We start from the raw sequence: 24,039 nt of genomic DNA on the forward strand, positions 1-24,039 counted from the left end.
AACTGATGGTTTCCTTCATCCTTTTCAGGGATATCCCTTGAGAGGGCTTAAGGCCAAGCAATATGAGCAATTAGCATTTGCTGGCAAAAGGTTTTTTCCTGCACTCACCTGAGAACTTAGCTGGTTTGAAGGGATATGATCAAAACCGCTCACATAGGAATATATGAAAGGCAGTGCTAGCCTCTGTACAGCTTTTCCCAAGAGTCTAAGTGCCTTGCCTTTGCCAAGTGTTTACAGCAAAATGCGCTACTCAGTGTTTAAAGCATGGGTTCTGCTACATTTAATTTAATTATAGTTCCTTCCTATTTGCGAAGTCAGGATTGTAAAATGCCCTCCTGTAGTGACAAACAAGGACAGAAACAGTAAGCACCTCTCAGATGCCAGGGACTCATCCATAAAGATTTGATTTGTCAGGCTTTGGGGTGAGCTTTTAAGTTCAGGTCTTTAGTCATGTTGTTTACTGATGCTTTAGTGCCAATGCTAATAATAGGAGACTAAAAATTACAGTGGTTAGTGGGCATCACTACATGAAGAGCAGTGCTGATTAAAAGTGCTGCTGGCACCCAGCCCACTGCATGGGAGATGCAGCCAAAGTGTTGATTGTTATTTACTGTGTGAAGTCACAGATGCTGGATGTGGGCCAGCTCCTCTGCTTCTGCTTGTTTTCCTCTGAAACTGCCATTGTAAGCAGGGGGTGGGGAGAAGCCTCTCATTGTTAGAGTATCTTTCAGTGGGAGGTTCAAAACCTTGTTCAACTTTGCTGTGCTACTGGGAAGCAGTATTAAAATTCTTATTACACTGAATTCAAACAGGAAGCATTGAGTTTTACCCGATGAGGCTTGAACAGCTCTTACATGTATCTTACCAATGGATGTCAATGGAGAATGATTTGATCAGTCAGATGAGATGTGATGCTATCGAGTCCATTGGCTTCCTCAATGTTCCTAGAGATTCAGGCTGTTGCCGCTGCAGATATGTGAAATAAAAGATAATTCAATAACCTGTGATGTTGCCTTTGTGAGTCATTAGCTAAATTCTACTGCAGTTTAGAGTGGAAGGATTTTTATTCATTGCTTTCTGTCTATGACACAGTATTTTTCTATTTGGTTGCACCACAATTATTTTCTGAAATATAAAACAAGAACGATTTCAATAAAGAAAATGTTCTCTGAAGGCTCTATTATTATTTTTTTTTAATTTATTTTTGTTTTTACAGCTTACAGGTCAGAAAACTATGATGAGAAATCTAATCAGAAACAAACGAGAAAACAAATACAGTAGTCTCAACTGCAGTATGCAGGTGGTTAATAGCTGTCCCTTTCTCGATACATGAAAGGTAGAAGTGATAACTGAAATAAAAAACAGCAATAGTTTGCAATGTCATTGCACTGAGCACGGGTTATTCATTAGAGAAAATGAGTTTATATCCTTCAAGATAGGGATAGTTCATTAGAAACACTCTCATTCATACATATGGCGTATATTGGTTTTGTGCTGGGTATAATATCACGCAAATGGAAAGAATATAAATAATGGCCGTAGAACTTTTCTTAGAATTAAATTTTTCATAGGAGTAAAAAACAACATTAAAAAAAAAAAAAAGAAAAGCAAATGAAAGTCATACAAAAATCATACTGTAAAAATGTATTTGTAGAATTTCTGCTTTCCAAATATCTTTGTGTGTATCGATGTACAGGTTCTTTCAGCACACTTAAAAGGCAAGAAAGTCTTCAATTATGTACTAATTAATCTTCATTTTACTCCAGGAAGCATTTTTAGAACAAAAATTACATGAAATTCCTTTAACTATAATAGTGTTTTAAGTACACTTTGTCCTACACTTTGTATGTGTTCTACTTTAAATAGATGTAGTATAATTAGTGAGTATGAATTGAGCTAAACCAGAAAAGAAAATCCTATATTGAGTCCATTCCCTGTGTCTCTGGCATTCACAGATACATACTAACTTGAAAGTTCTTTGTTTGTCTAATAATTCAGTAATTAAAATAGATAAGGAATGTAATTTTAAAATGTTGGGAAAGTTAGTAAAATATTTTAATTATATAATGGCATGTAAAAACTGATTAGAGTAAAAAATTTGATTCTGAGTTGCTTGAGGAGTTATCCTCACTCCCTGAGAAAATTACTGGTGCTCATTTTATGGGTAACTGGCATGAAGAAAACAGCAGTGTTGGTTAGAGTAAAAAATCTTTACTATTGAAGCCTGTCTATGCTCCTCTTCCCATTTTGAGTAAGGAGGTATATAGTCTTTGCTGTCACTGTCCATGGCAATGATGTGAAAGGGAGACAGCATTTCTTACTTCATGCCATTGAATGAAGCATGTACTTATGTAGTTTTGTGTAAGTTAGCAGCAAATGCTGGAGTTCTATGTTCCCTAGAGTAAGTGTTGTCATATGTCAGAAAAAATGCATTTGTTTCTTGGTAATTAAAAGCAGCTCTCTAAATAACTTTTCAGAAGAAAGGTGACTCCAGTCTGAGCTTTTTCTGTCGTATCATAGAGCAAGCCATACCTCAAAATGATAGGTGTAAAGATAGAATAAAGAATAAAACCAACATTCATCCTTTTTGAGGAGTTTGAGATGCTGTCCTGCCCACCACCCCCAGACCTTTGACAAACTGGCTTTTATAGCAAGAGATAGCAAAGCTCAAGAGGAACACAGAAGCGGGGGAAGAATATAATTGCCTGATCAAAGAACCAGAGTAGGTGTCTCTTTTGCAGTCACTGCAATTATCTCATACATGCGTTGATTTCCTGAAAACTTCCTCAAAGCGCCTATTTGATGTGGAAGTGTTGAATGATAAATCAATACAAAGGAAATTAAATGCCATTCATCCAATTTCTAAAAGAGGAGCCCAAATACAATGCAACGGTTCAGAAGATTCTGTTCAAAGAGGCAGTTTCAGAGAAATGACTGTCTATAACAGATTAGAGAGACAGGATTCTTTTCCTTTTAGTCCACTGAAGAAATAACCCCTTGAAATTTTACTAACACCTAATGGACAATAGTTATAGCTCAGTCTCCATGATTTCACTGCCTTCTCGGTGGTGTCTAAGTGCGGCATGAAAATGGCTGCTCCCCTGTCTCCACATTTCTTCTGTTGGTGCCCCTTCTAGAAGTATTTAGAGCAAAGGATCAGAAAAAAAAAAAAAAGAGAATTAACGTGCAAATTTTTAAAGCTGTATAAATGAGAAGTTCTGTTGTACTATCTAACTTTTCGCAGGTTAAATTTCCCTGACTTAATTTCCAGTGTTTTAGTCAGCCACATTTCAAATATTTTAAGTATAGAGTAAAAGCTTCTCCAAATTACTTTCTTAAGGCTGCTTCACAAGCTGTTGCATAGAATCTCATTTACGTGTATCTTTTGTGCTACATTTCAGACTGTGTGAAATCAAGCTTTTCTTTCACCCCAAACTGCATTTTGTTTGTATTGACTTCTTTGAACTCCTAAGTTTATGTCACCTTTTTTAGCTGCTGCAGTTTTGCTTCCTCTTCTTAGTGTTTCTCCTGTGTTACCAAACAATGTGATCTGAATGTCAGAAGTGCCACCCAGCCCCTCTGCCAGTAAGGTCACGTCTGATATGTATTCTGCCTTTTTATTGGGAAAATAAATAAATAAATGCGTAAATAAAAATCAGTATTAAAAAAATACCCTATATTCTAAGAATACTTTCAGGATGCGATGCTAATCATGCTATTTCTCGCTTCAGAATAAGTTAGCACTGAAATGCATTCCTGATAAATACATCAAGGTTGAGTTAGATTTATTTTTTAGGATAGAGAAATGAGTTACAAAATTACCTGTTTTGTTTTGTTTAGAATACAATAAGTTACAAACTTATTCACAGCATCCAGTTCTGGCAGTGGTCAAAACTTGAACTTAGCCTGATGGGTAGTGGCAAATTTATTTTTAATACTGAAGATATTCCCAAGTAAGATCAGTAGTGATATATGGAATATAAATTAATGTACTATATATTGAGTTATTCACTTTTATTAAATATAATACCCTCCTTAGTGGTCTGCCCAAGCTAACAGAATTCTACATACAGCCAGGAGCAAGATGCATATAAAAGATAAGCAGAAGTGAGCAGGGACAGCTCTGGATGAGCTAATGCACGGGGGAAAAAACAAACAAACACCTTCGGTCACCCGGTCTTGGAGATAAACAGTGATGTTACAATAATCAGCAGACACTCCAAGGAGCCATTTGAAACAAGCTGTTGTGGATTTGCAGCTGTAGGAAAGAAAATTAAACACTTGGGAACTTTGACATGGAAATTATCATCGTGATGCCATTGTTGCTTTTTGTCACTTGTAGTTTTTATTTTTATTCTACAACTAGAACCTCAAGCACTCTAACTCTACCTCCCCTGCTCAATTACCCCATCTAAACATGGGATCCATGCAATTTTAACAATCCATCAGCCTAATCACTACCGCAATTAGAATCACATTAGTTTTTTCAACAAATTCAAAACCATTTTTTAAACATGTCACTGCTTGTTTGAGATAAATTTTTCTATTATTTTCATCCTCCCACACCCACCTTAGTGCTTTTGTCACCATTCACCTTCCTGGCTGCTGGGATTTCAGCTTTTTTTCCATAAGGGCCCATGGCTACAGAGCAGCAGAACACTATTATCTTACATGACTTGGCAAAACATCTAGAAACTGTTGAGATTCAGAGATTCAGAGTTATGTTTTGAACGTAGCAGTTGTTAAGATTTATAAGGCTCATATCTGTGCTACAGATACCTGTTTGGCTCAGCTGCTGAAGAACAACAGCTGACATCATACACATCCATTTTAGCAAAAGCCTTTAGTATGCTTGTACTGTTAATGGCAATGTGTCAGCCTGCATGTCAGGATGTGACAGGACCCTTCCAGAGAGAGGCTGTCTGTTTTTCTCCTTCCAAGTCATAATGAGACCATGTTAGACATCTCTCACCAAAGTCCCTATCTTCTCCTTAGAGGCACAGTTTGTACATTTGTTCCTTTTATGTGCTACTTTTGGAATGCATTTTATTTCACAGAAGGAACAAGGCAAGAACAATTTATGAACTAAGTTTCAGTGGGCTTGTTCCCAATAATTTATGCAGTACTAAAAACTACAGACAATGAATTTGCAGAGATGCAGCTTTGGAAGCAAGGAGTGCATAGAAGAGATCTGCCCCATACACACAATGTAACAGCTTTCCAAAGCTGACCAACAGCACAAATTCTCCCTAAGTTTAAGAGTTATCTAATATATATCAGTTTTCTGTGTAACAAGAAGTGTAGAGTAGTTTTTCCAGTCTTTCCAGTGTTAGCTCACAAAACTCAGGCTGTAGCCACTGAATTTTGTTAAATTGTCTGCCCCAACCAAGGGCTTGGCTATTACCTCTCTTCAGGTGTGCTGCTGCTGGCTCATCCCTTAGCATGGACCTATGTGAAACAAGCCCAAGCTGTTCACCTCTCCTCACTGACCACATGCCTTCCATCCCTGCTGCTGAGCCCTTCTCATGTTCTCCACATCCCTGGGAGGGCCTTTAGCTTCTGCTCTGTACTCTAGCAATCAGGGAGAGAAAGTAGCTGGCCATGGTTTGACAGGTGGTCTATTTGCAAAGTAAGAATGCTTTGTTGACTCATAAACTCGACATCCGCTGTCATCCCTTTTTGGGGTGCGACCTTTTTGGCAGTGCTGCCATTCTGGCAACCTCCACAGCTTTTTTCTGTTGCAAGGGACAATTTCTTTCCAGATGCAGAGCATTGCAATTCTGGTTGAACTTCGTGAGGTGAATGTTGTCCTGGATTTCACTATTAATTTGGCCTAGATTATGAAGGCAATTTTTTTGTGTTCTCATGCTGATTTTGTCAAGCTCCTGTTATATTCAAATGAAAAATTAAGAACTGGACCAGGCTATGAAAAGCCACTGTGGGCTGGAGCTGTGGGAGTTTTGTTAGAATTAACTTTAAAGGATATTTCAGAATTATGTGTATGATTTTCATTATATTATGCATTCATGGTACTTATAAGGTTTCAGTTGGAATAGAAGTCTATGCAAAAAGAGAAAATAATATTGTTAGTCAAAGACAATTAAGTTGATAGACACTAACATATACCTGAAATTAAGCAGAACACAATTGGATGGGATAGTTGACTTGCAGAAGCCTATGAGTAAAATATATTTAAAACTGCTGAAGTTCATAATGCTGCTTAGTCCAGCATTACAAAATGTTTATTATTCAGACAAATTTATGAGCTTAGTGTTTTTGGTTTTTTTTTTTTTTTTTTTCCTGCTTTGTTCCCTTTTCTGCACTTCACTGTATCTTCTTTTTTTTTTGTCTTTTGTCTAAAATGGGTGTTGATTAAGTGGAAGAGATAAATCTGCCCAGTGCAATATTCTTAGAAATACTTTTTTAATAAAAAGACAGCTTAGACAGCATGAAGCTTGTCAATAATTTACAGGTTTTGGAGTAGCTCATAAGACCGTGTGCTGGAGGTGTAATTTCCCAGCAGTAAAACAGCAAGCAGGGGAGACCATCAAAAGGCAGAATCATATTTATTATTCTTTATCTCTTTTTTCTGTCAGTTTATCTTATTTTCTCTGTAAAGGAGAGAGGACTGGACTCAGGAATAACAGTTCAAGATGAATTTATGCTCTTTTCCTTTTCTTCCAGAAGGAAAACATAATGCAATTTAGTGGAATTTTAAAGGACTGTCAAACAAATTTTCTGTAACAAAATGAATTATATATGCATCTGGAAGAAAAAAAAAAAAAAAAAAAAAAAAAGGGAATCTAGTATCTGATTTAAATGTCCAACATTTTTCTTTTGAACTATTTAATTATATTGCTTCCTAAGAGTTAAGTGAAAAATTAGACACTTTTTTTTCCCTTTTTATATATTACAGTTGGTACAATGGAAGAAGTCATCAATAACTTGATATAAAGCCATGGGGAGTACTTAACAGTCACAATATTAAGTGCCTTTTACAGAAGTGGAGAAATATCTTGACAAATGCAATAATGCCAGATTTATGAGTCAGGAAAAGAATGTTATTGGAGGTGCATGATGTTCACTAGATATGCATTTAGATTCAAATTGCACAAGGAAAAGCTGTTTGGATTCTTGTAGAGTCTCAGAAGAAACCTCCAAGCTAAAAAAAGAAAAGTTTGAAACCAACCATTTTTTCTAAGGATAATTGGCCAACATTTCAGGTTTTAAATGAATTACATTCAGTGGATGGAAAATGTAAGCAGGCCAACCTAGATAAATTCAAGAAGCCGTTCATTATCTGGGCATTCATTTTGCTTCCATCAGTGACAGCCTCTGTGGCCTTACACAAATAGTTTTGTACTTATGTCTCCATGCCTGCCCTTTTTCTACCTGTTCTGATCAAACAGAATTGTTTCTTATGAGGTCTTTGCATGCTCCTACTTATCAGAAACTTGAGGGCTGATTTTGGCTGAGGGCAAAATTTTGGTTGAGGGTGACATCAGTCAAAATAATCCAACGTCTACAGATCTGACAATGGTATTTCAGGCAGTGCATCATCTCTCAATTAGCGAAATGACACTATTTGTTTCTTCACATAAGCTGTCAAAGCTACAAATATCTTGTTGTTCCTTATTTGATCTAATAGAAATGTCATTTGTCATATGAAAAGCTGTTATTACACTGACAAACAGTGTTACGCTGCTCTTTATCTTCATATGAAGCTATTTCCTTTCCCCAGTGCTCCAGAATAAGATCACATATGAGTATGAATAGCATAGCAATGGACAAATATATACATTTGAACCTTAATGACTTGATTTTCTTCCCTTCCTTCCTTTGTTTCCAGACATTTGTCTCACAGAGCTTGCAAGGCTTTTTTTTTTTTTTTTTTTTTTTTTTTTTCACTCACTGTAATGAATAAGGAATTAAGGCAAAAGGAAATTATGTATGTGCATTGTCTGAAATCATCTGCTCAGTCTGGAAAGTTTGGGACTTGACTCCACAGTCTTGCCTTTGATTTTTACTGCACGACTTAGTAATTGATATTGTATTCCTTGTTTTTCCTACCTCTTTACATAAGTCATTTTTATAAAGTCACTGCTCTAATCCTCTTTTCTTCCCCTTTGTTTCCCTTTGTTTTCTCTGACTACACCCTGCTGTGACACATTCAGCTCATTCTTCCTTACATATTTCAGTTTATAAACAAGATGTAAAGAGGCAGAAGGATCTGCAAGCCTTGAGAAAGACCTTCTGAGGTGGAGTTTTTTGAATACAATAACTGTAACTCATCAGGTACACTACGACTGCATATTCTGATCGTGATACTGAACAGCAAATGCCGTTTAGCTTCATGCTTGGTTTCTGTGCCACACAGGTGTTGCTCGCCCACGACCAGTGGTGACATTGACACCTTGCACTGTAGCACAGTGGCTGCTACTTATGCAGTCACTCAGTTCTATATGCTGAATTTCAGTGATGTACTTTTAATGCATCAAGATTGTTAGACTGAAATCAGGTTCTCACAGTGTGTTAAACTCTAACGATCACACATGTTCTATGTGGTCTTTTAACAAGGGGCTCACGTGAATCAGATTCCACATTATTTATTTATTATCTCTTTTTCCAGGAATGTCCCAGTGGTGTTGTCAATGAAGAGACCTTCAAAGAGATTTACTCTCAGTTCTTTCCACAGGGAGGTGAGTACTTGGCAGCCCTCATCGGTACAACAATGCACAGTGGTATGTTTGTTCACTTCTAAATCTGATAAAAGACCCTATTCAAATTAAGAGACTGTTGTCTCAGACTCTGCCTAAACTTGTAGGGGACTTATTGGACACATTTAAAAGTTTCTGAATGAAATGCAATATCTACATCAAGTCTGCCTCCTGTTACGAAGTTACCACCTGTATTTGGGTATCTTTGAAGTAGGTTGTTTCCTTTCAAACTTCCTGTGCAGTCTTTACCATTCTCTTTTACTCTACAAAACCTTTCACAGTAGGACTGAAATCTGTAGGAGGCACTAAACTTGTGGGTCAAATTAAAATCTAGTATCAATGGGAGAACTCCCTTGACTTTCATGGAGTTCCTTTACATAAACAAAGGCTTTTTCTGCTATGCTTAATTTCAGTTCAATGGCTTCCAAGGCCTTCATTAATTTCTTTTTCTAAATTATCCTTCAGTACAATAAACACAACACAAAACATTTAGCTTTTTCTTTTACCTCAAAACTCAGATTATCTTTTAGTTTGTATAGTTTCCCTTCTTTTCTTCTGCTTACCTTTACCATTCAGTCCTCCCTATTTTCCTACAGCTCTTCAGTCCTGCCTCTTCATCTTTTCCCACAACTCTTGAGATTTTTACGCTACCATGGGACTGTTCAGAGCTCTCCATAGCCCTTTCTTCTCATGCATGTGAAGAAAAAAAACCAACAAAAATAAAAAAAAAATAAAAAAAAATTAAAAAAAAACCAACCTCAACTTAATTGGTAGGAATAAATGCATTCCCATTTAGTTTCATTTTAAAGAAAAACCTACAAGGTAAAGAGCAGCATTCAGTGTGGATTACCATCACTGGGATCCTCAGCAAATAGGCACAATCAGTAGGGAAGAACAAGAGGCTAGAAGAGTTGACCCTCTTACTGATTATTTCTGCATCTAAGCTTTTAAGCCAAGCTAATAATTACAGTTTCAGATATTTCATTTTCTAACCACTCTGACTGGTGAAAACAACTTCTCTATATGTGGTTTACTATTCCTTTTCTGCACTTAAAATTATAAGAATAAAAAAATCTTATTGTTATACTCAGAATAGTTCATGGGCAAAAAGAAAAAACAACTTTTACACAATCAGAGCTGAGATTTATTGTTAGAATAAGTGCAGTCTCAAAAGTATAGCCTTTGGTACTCCAGAGCTAATTGTTACAAATAAATAGTAAGAATGTTAATGCAGTTAAAATTGCTACATAGACGCTTAGTTTCTTCCCCGTTTCCTTGTCTTACGCTCACCTGTCCACTGCTCCTCTGGGCCTTTAGAGGAGTGGCATAATTTGTTGGAGGAAGTGAGGAGTCAGCATGCGGAATTCTCCCACAGGGAATTTGATTTTTTTTGATGCTTTCAAGGATTCACTTGGGACCATTTGTGTGCTTTTCACAGCTGGTTTTCAGCTCTATGTTGCATCTAAATGTATTGTATATATGGTGTCTTTTACTATTTCTTTGTTTCTTGCTACCCCTAATACCACTTTTGTCCAGTTCCACATCTGTTTTTCTTCACCTGGCTTCAGGAGAGTCCATTATGGCTGTAGGTTCTCCGGTTCCAGACTGTTCCCTGTCTCCTCCCATCCTACACATGCCAGCATTGCAGCCTAGAATAACCGTGTTTTTCTAGAGTTGCACTGAAAAAATAATACCAGTCAGTCTCAGAAACCTGGCTGATCAGAGAAAAGGCTGTCGCAGTTGCACCGAGAAAAACAAAGACAAAGCTGCAGGCAGATCAAGAGGAGCCCATGCAGCATAAGCCTGCCTGGCCTTCATCCTGCAGCGAGCTCTGCAAATCCTGTGGCATATCAGCAGCAGTGGCAACAGTATTCAGAGCTGACGATGGTTCTGTACTATTTGGAATGAAAATATGCTTTTTCTTTCTCATTATTTAACTTTGGAAAAACACAGTAAAAAGAGTCCCTGTGAAAACCAGGGTCCAAATAATGTGAAAGTATTATGCAATTTTCCTCAAAATTTCAGGGAAAATAATTAGAGGAAACAGTAGAAGAACTGATTGTCCTCACAAGAGTAGCAGCTCAGAGCAGTAATCCTGTAGTTTTTGTGCATGTGGTGAGACTTTTTCTGCATTTTCTGTAGGTTTTGAGATGTTTTGTAGGTGCCTGTTACTGGCCTTTGCTGTTTTTTGAGAGGTCTGAAAACCAAAGTCTGTTCTTGTTTTCTCACATTAGACAAGATCTCTTCCAAGAACCATTGATAGTGTATTAACTGCAGGGTGAGGTCACCATATTGAAGCGTCTAGTTAAGCAGCCAGTTTGGATGTTTCACCTCTGAGTGTACTGCCAACATGCTGTGTGCAGCCAAGGCCTCTGAATGTCATTTGAACTTAAAATACTGCTTTTGTATGTGATAAAAGAAAAATGTTTGAAATCACAGCAGCAAGGGCAATGTATTCATATGTTCCCAGGTTAAAACATCATACGTGTAGATGTGTGCCACAAAGGTTCACATAATCAAAAAACTGTCACAACAGATCTTATAATTAAAACTGTACGTATCATCTGAGCAAAAGGAATGATGCTGAGTAACGCTTTAAGCCCTAGAGTGATGAAGCAATCGTCAAATTGCGATCTGCCAATGCCATCCAGCAACTTCATCAGGTTTTGTCAAGGACTACCCAGGACTAGGGACACAGGATCTACAAGAGTATCAAAGGAGATGATACAGAATTGGGATAAAATGAATGTATTTCAAAAGGCAGGAGTAGCTTTCTGAAAAGTTTTCCATGCCGAAAAGATAGAAAAGTAGAAAATTAACATTCTAGAAAATGAGAAAGCCAGTGCTATACTGGTGAATGCAGCTTCCCTGCATACACATAACAGGTTCTCTGAGAAAAAATAACACTGGGATTTGTTCTTCAGCCAAGAAGGTCACAAATAGGAATCTACACACTGAGCAATTATTGTGCTTTTCAGTTAAGAATAGAACAGAACATATTCATGGTTTTCTAAGGCTTACTTTTGGATATATAACAACTATCATTTTTTGGTCTGGTATTCAAAATGTTTTAACGATGTGTTTCAAAAGAATTCTGATTTAATATCCGTTCCTGCCTCAACCTGTCAAAATATCAATTTAAGCTCCTACTTAGATCAGATCCCTGAAATGAAAACATGTCTGACTTAAGAAGTAAAGCTTTTGTCTAAAGTGATTAATGTTCAAGATGCATATGGGGATCACATTAAGTAGCTGTAATTAAAACACCAGAGTACCTCATCCTGCAGTGCTTTTAAAGGCAAAATTTTGACTAAAATTACACGCACAAACAAAATGTAAATATATACCAGATGATTAACAATATTTTGCATGCTTTCAAGAAATGAGTGCCAAGAGATTGGGAAGGTATTTAAAATTCAATGTACAGTATTTATGCCTCTATAATATGGTGGGTTTTTTGTGTTTTTTTTCTTTTTTTTCCCCTGAAGATGACTTGCATTCTGTATTGTTGTACAACAGATGTCTCACAAGACTTTAGAAAACATGAGAATTAAAATTCTAAACATAAACTTTTGTTAAAAAGTTTATATTTTTCAGTTAGATTGGAAATTCACCTGCTAAGTCATGCTTAAACAATTACAAGGATGGCCAAACCTTGGTCTCAATCTGTGAAGCATAGTTTTGAGTTTCTGTTCAAAATATATTACTCCTGGGCCAGTTTGTGTCTCTTGGAAGGAATCTGGTGGAAATGGAAAAATACATCCTTACAAAACCATATGCTGGATACTGTGTAGTGTTTCCAAAATGAGTTGGTAAGCAGTCAAAAAGGCTTGAAAAGTAAACAATTAGTGAAGGCATCACTCTTTTAGTCATCTTTCAGAATGTTATAGACCACTTCAGTTAGTCACAGCCATTCGTGTTCATGGCTTTTAAGCACCTAGTTGCTGTAAAATGGAAATTGAACAGCAACCCAGCTATGGGTCTTTCACCTGTGGCTGCTGACAAGTACCCGACAGCCAAATGGGTGGCAGACGTTGCTGATGTGACTCTGAAATCTCAGCTGCTGCATGTCCCTGTGCCAGTTTGTTTTGCAGAGACCCACAGCAGCAGCAACTTCTGACCCGCTCATATTCAACTGAGGCAATGTGCCTGCTGCCAGATTAAGAGGCATACGCCAAGTGCACAGATGGCAGTGCCTGTTTCCATCACTTAAAGTGACAAATGAACACATTTTTCTTTAGCACATGAGAAAGATCTCCCATCATGGTCATTTAACTGATGAAGTAGCATTCCCGTCGTTGCAAACTGTTTCAGAATACAATAACATGACTTCTTAACCACTTGTTCAGGTCTCAGTGATTAATTGTTTGCATGCAGCAATGTAGTGTAGTTGCACATACACTTACACTTCTAATTTACCCCCTCCGTCCTGCCTCCCCTAAAAAGTTTAAAGTGATTTGAAATTTTAATTCTAGTTGGTGTCAAAATACAGCTTCCTATAATTATTTTCACTGAATGAAATTAAATGAAAAAGATGTGCTTACTGTGACACATTTTTGTTCTTTTAAATTGTAGATTCCACAACTTATGCACATTTTCTGTTTAATGCATTTGACACTGATCACAATGGATCTGTAAGTTTTGAGGTGAGTGTTATATCACCTGTTATATCTTTCTCTACATTTTCTTTAATGTTTTAATGTTCTTTGCAGTGAAGCTGAATTTGAATATGGATCACATAAAAAACTCAAGTTTTTCAGACATGGTAACAAAATCATTATTATTTTACAATCTTATATTCTAGAAATGTAACAAACCATTGCAAACATTTTTTTTGTAAATTTGCCCATTAAATGGTAAGTCAACTTATTCAATAGTTGCATAACAGAATCCTTATCTTTCCTCCTTCTTTCAAGATGAGAAACACTCTCATCCAACTGAAGTTAAGAGGATGATTCAGACAAAAGTGGATTACTTAAACACTCTGTTTTCCAGGAGGAGGTTCTACAAGCATATCCAGTATATAAAAGCACAAATGTTTAAAATGAATTCTTCCTCCATTTATCTGTCCAATCTGTTTTAAAAAATTCTGTCTTTCCCTGTTGAGGTTGATATCACCAGCTACAAAGGCTGATGTCACTTATACAAAACCATGACAAAAAAGGCAACTCCCTGCAGCAGTTAAATGAAAGTATGTTGTGCTGGAAAGGAGCCCTTACTTTATGCTATAGAATTAAAGGTTTTGCTTGTTTTCCAATGGACAGATGGTATCCCTACAAACTGAGGTTGGTCTGGAATTAAATTTAACTGCTGTAAATTTGTTTAAATGTCCTACACATGTTTTTAATATTTAAAGGAAAATCTTTTTTAAAAGTTTTTATTGTTTTTTTATTGATGTAATATGGAGAATCTTTGCCAAGCAGATGCACTGTGATCTCAAATTTAAACCTCAGCTGGAACATAACCAGAGCATTTTGTGGGGGATTATTTGCATTTATTTAAAATCACAAACCCCATCTGCATTCTCCCAGGCAGCTGAAATCGATGAGCTCCATGTAAAACTGGAAGCAGAATTGGAGCTTTTATTCACATCTTCTGTATGCAGGCTAATTCTACAAGGAATCCTGGTAACAGTAACAGCAGCATCAGTGCTGGGAAGTATTTTTAGCATCAATATTTAAGAAACATTTCTTCTGTTTTCATTAGGGAAAATGAGAACAAAAGAAGCTTTTGTAACCTTCCTGGACTATTTGTTCACATTTGTATCTCAAAGAGAAAACCCTAAGAAATGAAGTAGATGTTAAGCCTTTTTTTAATGGATTTGAATATCTCAGAGTGCAGGTCTGTGTACAAAAGAGGCTTTGGAATAAAAGAAAATAGGAAAATAAAAGAAGCAGCATTTTTTATCATTGCCAGAACAGACATTTTCCAGTGTTCAGTGGTACAGTATCAACTCAAATAACGTGACCCAGACTTTGATCTCATTTGCACTAATTGTAAGCCCAGCATAATTCTATTGCTGTCAAAAGACCCTGCTTCATTGTTGTTGTGCCATGTAGCAGCTTCATACTTACAAACAGTACAATGAACACTCTAAAAGCATCCCTCTAATGTTAAAAATGTTTTGTTTTTTCCTAACCACGTGAATGTAGCTGTGAATTGTGAGTTTTGTGAAACGGGAAAAATCACATTATCTTTTTTTTCTTGATCCTTTTTATCTTAGATGCAACCATATCTTTTCTATACCAACCCACACTCTAGTTTCCTATTTGCCAAAAATAAACTACACCCAAAAAACACATAAACAAAAAAAACGCATTAAACCCACTGGCACAAAGAGTAAAGGAACAGTGGTGTGATTTAAAAAATTGGAGAATAAATAATGATTTATTCCAGGCTTCTTTTTACATCACAGTGTAAGACTAAATGCAATTTGGGGCAGTGGTCTGTGATCTGTGAAGAAACAAAGCTCTCTGACTCTCTTCTGTGTGAAATGGACAGGAAAGTTTGAAATGGTATTGGAAGAACTACAAATATAATGTATAGGATATTTTTTTGTCTGTTGCACTTTCCTTGTTTTTTTCTAATGACACTGTGGTAGCTAGAATTGCAGGAAAGAAGGAGGAGAATTTGGTCTAGCCTTTTGATCTTTGTTCATCACATTTTTAATCACTAACCAAGTAATAGACTTCAGCAGAACCTGTACTGATTAAAAACAAGCCTTCATTGAACAAGGCTCCTTAGTGAGATTGCTATGTATGTGAAGTTTGGCACATCCCTATATGTGTACCATTCTGAAAAGTCAGACTCTTCAGCCAAAGAATAGTCTAAAAACAAACTCATGGAATCAGCTGCTTGAAACTTTCTTTCTTATACCATAATTGTGTCAATTTAGAGATTAACGTTGTTTTTTCATTACTTATGCAAAGTAGTTTTGCTTTATTGTAAGCAATATGCAAGCAAACATTCAAATCAGTGCCCTGAGTTTACTGTAGTTGCATTTTAAAGCTCTAAATGTGATCTTGATAAAAGGAAAAGTCACCCAGTAATTCCACTAACTCTCAGTGCCTTGAAGTACAAAAGCTGTGCCAAATGCAATGGAGATATCCAACAATTTTGTTGTAATTCATATCTGCTGCTCCTGCAATAATGTATGTCTGTTGTAAAGCTGTTGGTGAGATCCTGATTACTTTATTCCTCAACTGTTCCCTCAGAATTTTGCATCAATTAATTAATTAACTAGCTTGCTAACTCATGTCTATTGGAGAGTTCAGAGTTAACCTACCTTGATTTGTCTTCTGTTATGTCTTAAGTTCAAACACAACTTTGGTATTTAATTAATAACAACAGTAATGAACTGGCATTGTCTCCAAGACAGCAACTTGTAATTTACTGACCTTTATGAATGACTTCAAGTGTGATTCTCTATTCAAGCCATGAAAGCCATGCTGATACCATATATGAAATAAGCCATTTTTTCTCATGGCAGTGGGAACCTCACAAGAGTTCTGATACCAGACAGTGTAAAGCAGCTACACATAAATACAGTTCCTCTCAATAGCAGCTTCTGAAGTTCATTGGTGACCTTTGCTGTCTTTACTGCATCTGTGCCCCACTGTGTCTGTGACTAATGTTCCCTGTTTGACCTCTTTAATCAGAGTCTTCACAGGTACTGGGAGGCTCAGTAGGAAGCTAGAGGGTTGGAAATAAGGAGCTGTGAAAAAGAGTAAAGGCAGATATCAAAGAACTCACACTTGGTGTGTTTCCATGGAATATTCCATCTGAGCTTATTTGCTGCCCTAAATACTGTCACCCTATTGTAGCCTTTGGTATTCCATCACTTGCTTAACACCTATCATAGCTGCATGACTCCTAGCATGCACCACGACTTCCACCATCCAAGGCCTTTCTCTGTTTGAGGATCTAGCCCAAAATGTGTGGATTCTGTCTATGACCACTGAATCTGATTTTCCATTGCTATAAGGTTTTATTGCTGTATTCTTAAATTGTATGAAATTAAATATGTAGGAAAGATATCCTGACCTAACTGGTCCTTGTTCATCTACTTTTATGATAAGTCCTTTTTATAGTTCTGGAGTTTTATAGAACTGGAGAACTCCACAGAGCACTCAGACAAAGGCAGTGTGCCTGGTTTGATCTGTGTACAATCCCCAAATGCACTGATGCAGTAGGGAAGGAGGTGACCCACTCTCGCAAAGCTTAGAGCATACACCTCAAAGGTTTTGAGTTGTCAGGAAGACAGCTATCATATGAGTGGGTGCCTCAAAGAAATGAAGAAAGAGAAACAATCAGGAAAGGGAAAGTAGATATTATTTAAGAATCATCAAATGGCTTGAGTTGGCTTAAAGACAATCTAGTTCCAACCTCCTTGCTGAAGGCAGGGGATCGCCACATGGCTGCCCAGGGCCCCATCCAACCACCAGGAATGGGGCATCTGCTATTCCTCTGGGCAGCCTCTTCCAGTGCCTCACCATCATAAGCATCAGAATAAATGCAAATGTTCTGGTGTCAAGAGTTGTGAAACATAATACATTATGAAAATTAAGTTATTGGAGAACTCTGCAGAAAAATTCAAGAAACATGGCATTAGGAAGGAAGTAAAATAGTGCAGAAAAATACAAAGAAACAGCACTGAATTAAAAAGGTTAATTGTTAATGCTGTAATGTGATCAAATCTGTTCTGAATTTCTTGGACATTTTATTGCTTAGTAGCACACTGCTAAAGAGCTGTTTGGAGATTTGACCCTATGACCCTCAATTAGTCATCGAGATGTAGACAAGATAAGTTGAGCAAAACTTTTTTCAAGACTTGTATTAATTTACCCCAAAGGGCCCACATACCAGTAACACAGAAATTTATGACAGACAAAGAAAACCCAGAGCATACTACTGGAATTGTTAAAGACTGAAACTGTCAAGAGCTCTGCTTACCAAAAGCATCTAAGGCTGTGATGTTTTTGTTTTCTTTACACCACTGTGTGCACTTATTTGACTGTGTGGTACATCAGACCTTTGTAATATATGCTTAACCTTCATGCATTCTTTTCCATTGTTCCTGTTTTAAGGAAATGCACACTTTGCCAAAGGCAATACAGAATCATTCAGCTATTGTAGTGTCTGCTTTAGTGTAACTCTAAATAATTCCTGTATGTCTTTAACAGTGCACATTTAAATATAAGGTATTGAGTTATTGTGCTTCACAGGTTATAGGAATGATTTCACAGATCTACGGGTATATAAGCTTATCAAATAGAAACAAGTGGAGGGAAAGTTTAGGGGAAAAAAACCACACTATTTTAAAAAATGAAGTAAATAAGCTAAGAAATGCAGAAGACATGATAGTGCAGCCTGATTGCTATCTACTCTAGCCTGGATGATGTTCATGCAACATAAATAAGGTTTGTGTTATTGAAAGAATATTAACTGTTGTAGTGGAAATGCTGTCATGGCCTCAATAGTGATTGAGCACCTGGTGGAAAGGCAGGCCCAACCCAGGGGATCTCAGGTGCATGCATGAGTGACCAGTAGGGGTGGAGCCAGGATCCACTCCTTCTTAGACCTCATTTAAGGGTTGGCAGGGAAGGTCAGGGTATCTATCTCTCTGGAGATCACTGCCCACCTGAGACCTTTCAAAGTTAAGCAGTTTTTGTTCCTTTGTTTCTGTATCTAAGGTTGCTGCATTTGGGCTTGTTTTCATTTTCAGTAGCCTAGGATTGTGCCAGTCAGCTATTATTGCTGTACTTTCCATTGCATTATAGCATTACAACTGTGAAGTAAAAATCTTGTTCTTGCCCTGGTGTTACATATCAGTTTTTGGAATTGCTTGTCTGCTGATCAAGAGCATAGTCTGAATAATCCTGACTAATGTCAATTTGTCAGTTATCCATAGCCAAAGGCTACATGTATATAGCTTTAACAGTCTTTTTTTTTACTTCTGTGAAGTAGATCTAAAGCAGTATAGTATTGAATTATAACAAGACCACTGAGATGGCACATGGTTGCAAAATAACTACAGTTCCCTATTGGAATTCCAATGAAAGATTTAAGTATTGAGGTAACACACATTTAATTTTTAATGCTGAGTGCACAAGATCCAACTACGAGTTTTGAGAACTATGTATTCTGCTTCCAACGAGGTATACATGTAAGAAGAATGTAATATTCGTCAGTGGGTAGATAATCCAAAATTGGTCTCCTGCTCTGCTCAGATTAATCTAACTCCTGCTTAAGCTTTGTTCTGAATCAATACACCACGGGGGTTTGCTTTTACTTGGAATTAGTTCACAAAGACTTCTTACATGAGACATTTCAGAGGATGAATCCGCTAACAGAAAACAGTGGCTTATTTGATAGAAAATTACTCAATTTACTTGTTAATTACTAGTGGAGTATACAATGTCTAGACTTGTAATTTTTTAAATAACCAGCAATCCTTAACACTTACAGTCAGGTCTATTAACAACACACCTCTCGAGATTTCTTTGATTCTGATGCATTTGTCTGCATTTCTAAGTGTGAAATAATGCTCCATTCCAAACTTACCAAAACCATTTGTCCATTTAGGATTTTGTTATGGGTCTCTCAATTTTACTCCGAGGGACAGTGCAGGAGAAACTGAACTGGGCTTTTAATTTGTATGATATAAATAAGGATGGCTACATAACTAAAGAGGTAAGGTCTACTTTTCATACTAATACTGAAACTGAAGTTTGTATGCGGAATGTTTGTATGTCTTGCTTTAAAGAAGAACGGGGTCAGAAGAACCACTATCAAATCAGACCTGTCAAGAAATAATCTATAACATATTATGAAACTAAATGTGCTAATTTTCCCTCTTGTTTTATGACATATATCAGAATAGAAAAAAGTATCACAAGCTTATGTATGTACAGAAACATGAATGTATAGAGTATAGCAGATGACTTGCATCTGTAACTATTCTTACAGTTTGTGTAACTCCTGCTAGTAACAAAATCCAAAGCTTTTGATAAAAATGGAACATTCTTTGCAAGCATGTAAGTTTGTGTTGCGGGTATTTCATCTTTCTCTTGAAAACTCAGTTGTATGAAGGTCTTGTTTGTCAAACTGCTGCTATAGAATCTTCTTCTGTTTACTTATGCACTAGATTTTAGGAGACTTTTTCCCACGGTGAATGTGCACATATTCTGAATCACTTAAATTATCAGAAAGATTTATCTGTGTGTACTGAACAAGTAATGAAAGCCAAACCAACATGCTGGAATTCCTAGGAATATCCAGTACATTTTTGAAGCTGTTCAATCATTAAATAACAGTGTAATTTTTTTCTCTAAAATGATGTGAAATTAATTGTTTTGGGAATCAAAGCAAAATATATAATGCACCCTGAATTCTGCATTTTTTCTTTTCAGGAAATGCTTGATATCATGAAAGCAATATATGATATGATGGGGAAATGCACTTATCCTGTTCTCAAGGAGGACACACCTAGGCAACATGTGGAAACGTTTTTCCAGGTGGGTCAGGTAACAAAGGAATCCAAAAAGACTACTCCGTTTGCAGCTGTAGAAACATTTTCATGGTTGTAATAGTTTTGCATATCCTATCCATTTTGTTATTCTTCTCTATGGTTCATCCCAAGGCACTTGTCTACTCACATCTCACCTTTTCAACAAGCTCTTCAAGCTAGTGTATTACTTCCTACATCATTATAGCATTTTGGCCTAGTTGTTGCAACATGTAAATGAAATGAATATTAAAAAATGACTTTTAAAGTAGATCTGGGGAATGTAATCAGAATTTTTTGTTCTTTCTGATCAGAAAATGGACAAAAACAAAGACGGAGTAGTTACCATAGATGAATTCATTGAGAGCTGCCAGAAGGTAAGTACCCAGAGATAAGGGTTGAATCTGTATCAGCTGCCTACTTACTGCTGTCATACACTGATTTTTATTACTTTATTTATTTATTTTGAAGTGACAGTGAACAGAACAGCATTTTTTTGTACTTAACAGCAAAATGTTTTTTTGCATTCACCTAAATATTTCTATCTCCTGACAACGTTTTTTTTGTGGGTTTTTTTTGTTTTTTTTTTTTTTCTTTCTAAAGCAAGCCAGCAAGAACAGACTGTGATTAGCAGTTGCAAGTGTTTACATTGTCTAGGTGGCCCTTAATTTCCTTAAACTGCAGAAAGCAGCTCCCTACATTTCGAGCCAGGATTGAAAGTAAATAGGCAGAAAGAACTACAGCCTGTTTTCACTCCTCTGCCCTTGGGAACTGGCTTGCTTTTACACCTGGAGCCAATGTGAGGAAAGATGCATTTTCAGAATTTTAAGGAAATACCATTGAAAAAAATGCAAGAAAAAGAAAATCAAATGATACCAACTATTGGTGTGATGAGAGGTTATGTTGTTGTGTACTGCAAAATGTTGCATTACACTTCATGATAAAATGGGCTTGATTACAATATGCAAACTGATAAGACAAAACCACTGCTATTTGTTGAAGGGAAACATATAAGGAATTGTAGTTGTTCAGGTGCTATGTCAGCCTTCCCAGGCTGGCTGATTAATGTGAAGCTGTCAAGAGATCAGCAGTGTGGGCTGTGTGTATTGCTTCTTGTGTGTACTGTATTCCAACAGCAAGAAGTGAACTGTAGACGGGAGACAGGAAAGAACAATGCAGTTAGTGAGTGATAAATGTATAGTGATTTGGAATATAGAAAGCAGAACTGGAAAAAGCACAGATATGCTAGAATTTGTCTGTTGTTTTATGCATCCTTGGGATTGCTCTTATGATTTACTGGTAGCAAAATACAGAGAGGTCACAACCACTTAGTGGTCATTTACTGAGTCTTTTGATCAACTTTAATCCACTGACTTTAGCATATGAAAAAAAGCAGTTCTAATTTTGGTTGCCTTGTGAATCCTTAGCAGTGGGTACTGGGTTGTGTCCTATCTGTCAGCAGTGTCGTATCACACTGATGGCGGTTCTAGCTTAGCTTGTCAGTCTTACTCAATATGAGCGACAGGTACTTGCTCTCCTAACACTGATCATCTGAAACAGGGATGAGGTTCATTTCCCAGCTGAGGTCTACAGAGTTCTAGAAGTTACATGAAAGGCTTACCTGAATATAGTGATTATAGTAATGGATGGACTGCTTCATTTACAAAGAAAAATCAGCACCTTTGGTAAAGAGTTGCCAGCTCTCCTTTGCCAAAGTGATTCAGTTTATCACTTCTGTTAGTAGATTTCTTACTTAGCTCTTCTGAATATTCAAAATAAATGATTAACAGGGCTTCTCTCTCACAACAGGACAGATACCATTCTCTCATTTTAGAGAACAGGACATCTTGCTGCTCTGCTTGATGTGGAATCCAGATGACAGCATACAAAAGATATGTTGCTGTCCACATTTACTGTCTTTGGACTTCCTAAGACCTTTCTTTTATTAACAGCTCTGAGCTGCAAAGTGTTTAATTCATGTTTGTCTCAGGATTTAGTTTCAGAAATGAGATTTGTGTTTGGAATTCAGCCTGAGTCCTTCAAGAAAATTCCTTCAGCAGATGTACTCTGTTAACATGGCTTCAGCTTTTTCAGGATTAGGCTTCTCTCGAAGGAGTGTAGTCCTTTGGGAGAAGGAGTGGCCGCTTCCTTTTAAAACACACTATAGGAAAATGTTTTGTTAATAAATTAGTAGGTATGAGACTGATCTAGAAAGATGATGCTCAGTTTCCTGTCTTTTCTCAGCATGCAGTGATTTGCATCACTCCAGAGCGAGGTCTCATCTTTCATGAGTATATAACAATGCCTAAAACAAAACTAAATAATTCTGTAATCCTTTCTATAGTAAACTCAGCTGTTTTGATCCTGCCATGCCGTGTTTTATAGTCTTTCTATTAGTCCTCCTGTATGCTCTTGTGCTAAGGAAAAACAGCATATATCATCATTATCACCCTTCTCTCAGTATCTCTTTTCCAAGCTGCAAAATACTCATTTTGTTCAATTTTTCATGCTGAGGAAACCAGTCTGCACCTTTAGCTATCTTGGGAACTCTGCACAGGGTACTGCTAGTTCTATTATCTTTTGCTTCCCAGAATCTCTTGTTGCTGAATCAGGACAGGATCATAGCATGCCTGTAGTTCCCTAGACTTTGATGTCTATCTTTGTTGCCTCATCTACAAGCCATCCCTTGCATACAAGCTAATATTAGAGCATGTCTATCACAGAATCACAGAATGACCCGGGTTGGAAGGGACCTCAAGGATCATGGTTTTGCATAACAAATGATTCTACCTCAAACCATGGAATGGGAATGCCCACTGATGAATATGGCAGCCAGAGCTGCATCTGGTGTATATGGAAGTATACTAGAGGCATACAGGAAATGTTCACCATTTTCTACCAGGAAAAAACTGAAGGAAAATTTATGTTGAATGATCTCTTAGGCAAGACTTGCCAGCCTTTGAGAACTGCTGCTGCTCCTCTGTTTTGATTTGGAAGCCATGTTAGTGGGCCTTAGAAGTGCATCCCTTTTACTGCTGTTATGTGATAATTAAGATCAGCATGGATGCTTTAAAAGCAAGAAACAAAACAGCAGGGCATATTTAGAGAAGCTCCACATTCAATTCCTGTGATTTTTATTTATTTATTTATTTGTTTGTTTGTTTTCTTCTTTTTGGTAGCATTAAGGGCCTCTGTGTTCTTAAACACATACATAACTGTCTCTTTTAAAATCCCCTCTTTGTGCTGAGTACTCATTTGGCACAAATATTGTGGAAGCACGGTATGGTCTAGGGAATGTTTCAAGTTCAGGACTCTGAATTCATAGTCCCTGTGCAAAGGATGGACAATCCTTTGACCAAGTAAACATGAAGAAGTTATGTAAGGAGCTACAGAGTGTTTGGTCTTCATTGAGTATGGTCTTGTCTGGTCACCAGGTATAAGGGCCTATATTTGCTCATGGAAAAAGTAAGGACAAAAGTGTTTCCTCTCGATCAAGTTCTTTCTCCTCTGTCATTTGCCTGCTCAGTGTGTTGGAAAGTGGCATAAGTTAGGCATTACTTCAGCATTTTGAGGAACAGATTACATAAATTACTAACATCATAATTTGAGAAAACTACTCAAAGTTGTTGTTTTCCAGGAAATGTATCAGCCACTGGAATGAACTGTGAATAATTTTAATTTCTAACTAACTAGTCATGTGTTACTGGAAGGCCTGAATATCAGTTGCAGAGAACAGAGCATGCATTAGAACTTCCTTATGGTAAAGGTGATGGAGCACTGGAACGGCTTGCCCTGAGAGGCTGTGGAGTCTCCTTG

The 24,039-nt window shown here is 37.0% G+C and overlaps 1 protein-coding gene across 14 annotated transcripts in view; it reads left to right on the forward strand.

Annotated features, from left to right (window-relative positions):
• The window catches only part of KCNIP4 (potassium voltage-gated channel interacting protein 4), a 368,227-nt gene that overhangs the window by 342,264 nt on the left and 1,924 nt on the right, over positions 1–24,039 (forward strand). For all 14 annotated transcript variants that reach the window (XM_015862835.3, XM_015862833.3, XM_015862837.3 and 11 more), the window contains 5 exons: positions 8,630–8,699; positions 13,293–13,363; positions 19,302–19,409; positions 20,129–20,233; positions 20,538–20,600. In XM_015862835.3, coding sequence (XP_015718321.1) covers positions 8,630–8,699; positions 13,293–13,363; positions 19,302–19,409; positions 20,129–20,233; positions 20,538–20,600 — 417 coding nt within the window. The remainder of the gene's footprint in view (positions 1–8,629; positions 8,700–13,292; positions 13,364–19,301; positions 19,410–20,128; positions 20,234–20,537; positions 20,601–24,039) is intronic.

This window comes from Coturnix japonica, chromosome 4, assembly GCF_054131305.1.
Source record: "Coturnix japonica strain WE chromosome 4, WE-NBRP24, whole genome shotgun sequence".
In the NCBI taxonomy this organism is placed as follows: Eukaryota; Metazoa; Chordata; class Aves; order Galliformes; family Phasianidae; genus Coturnix; species Coturnix japonica.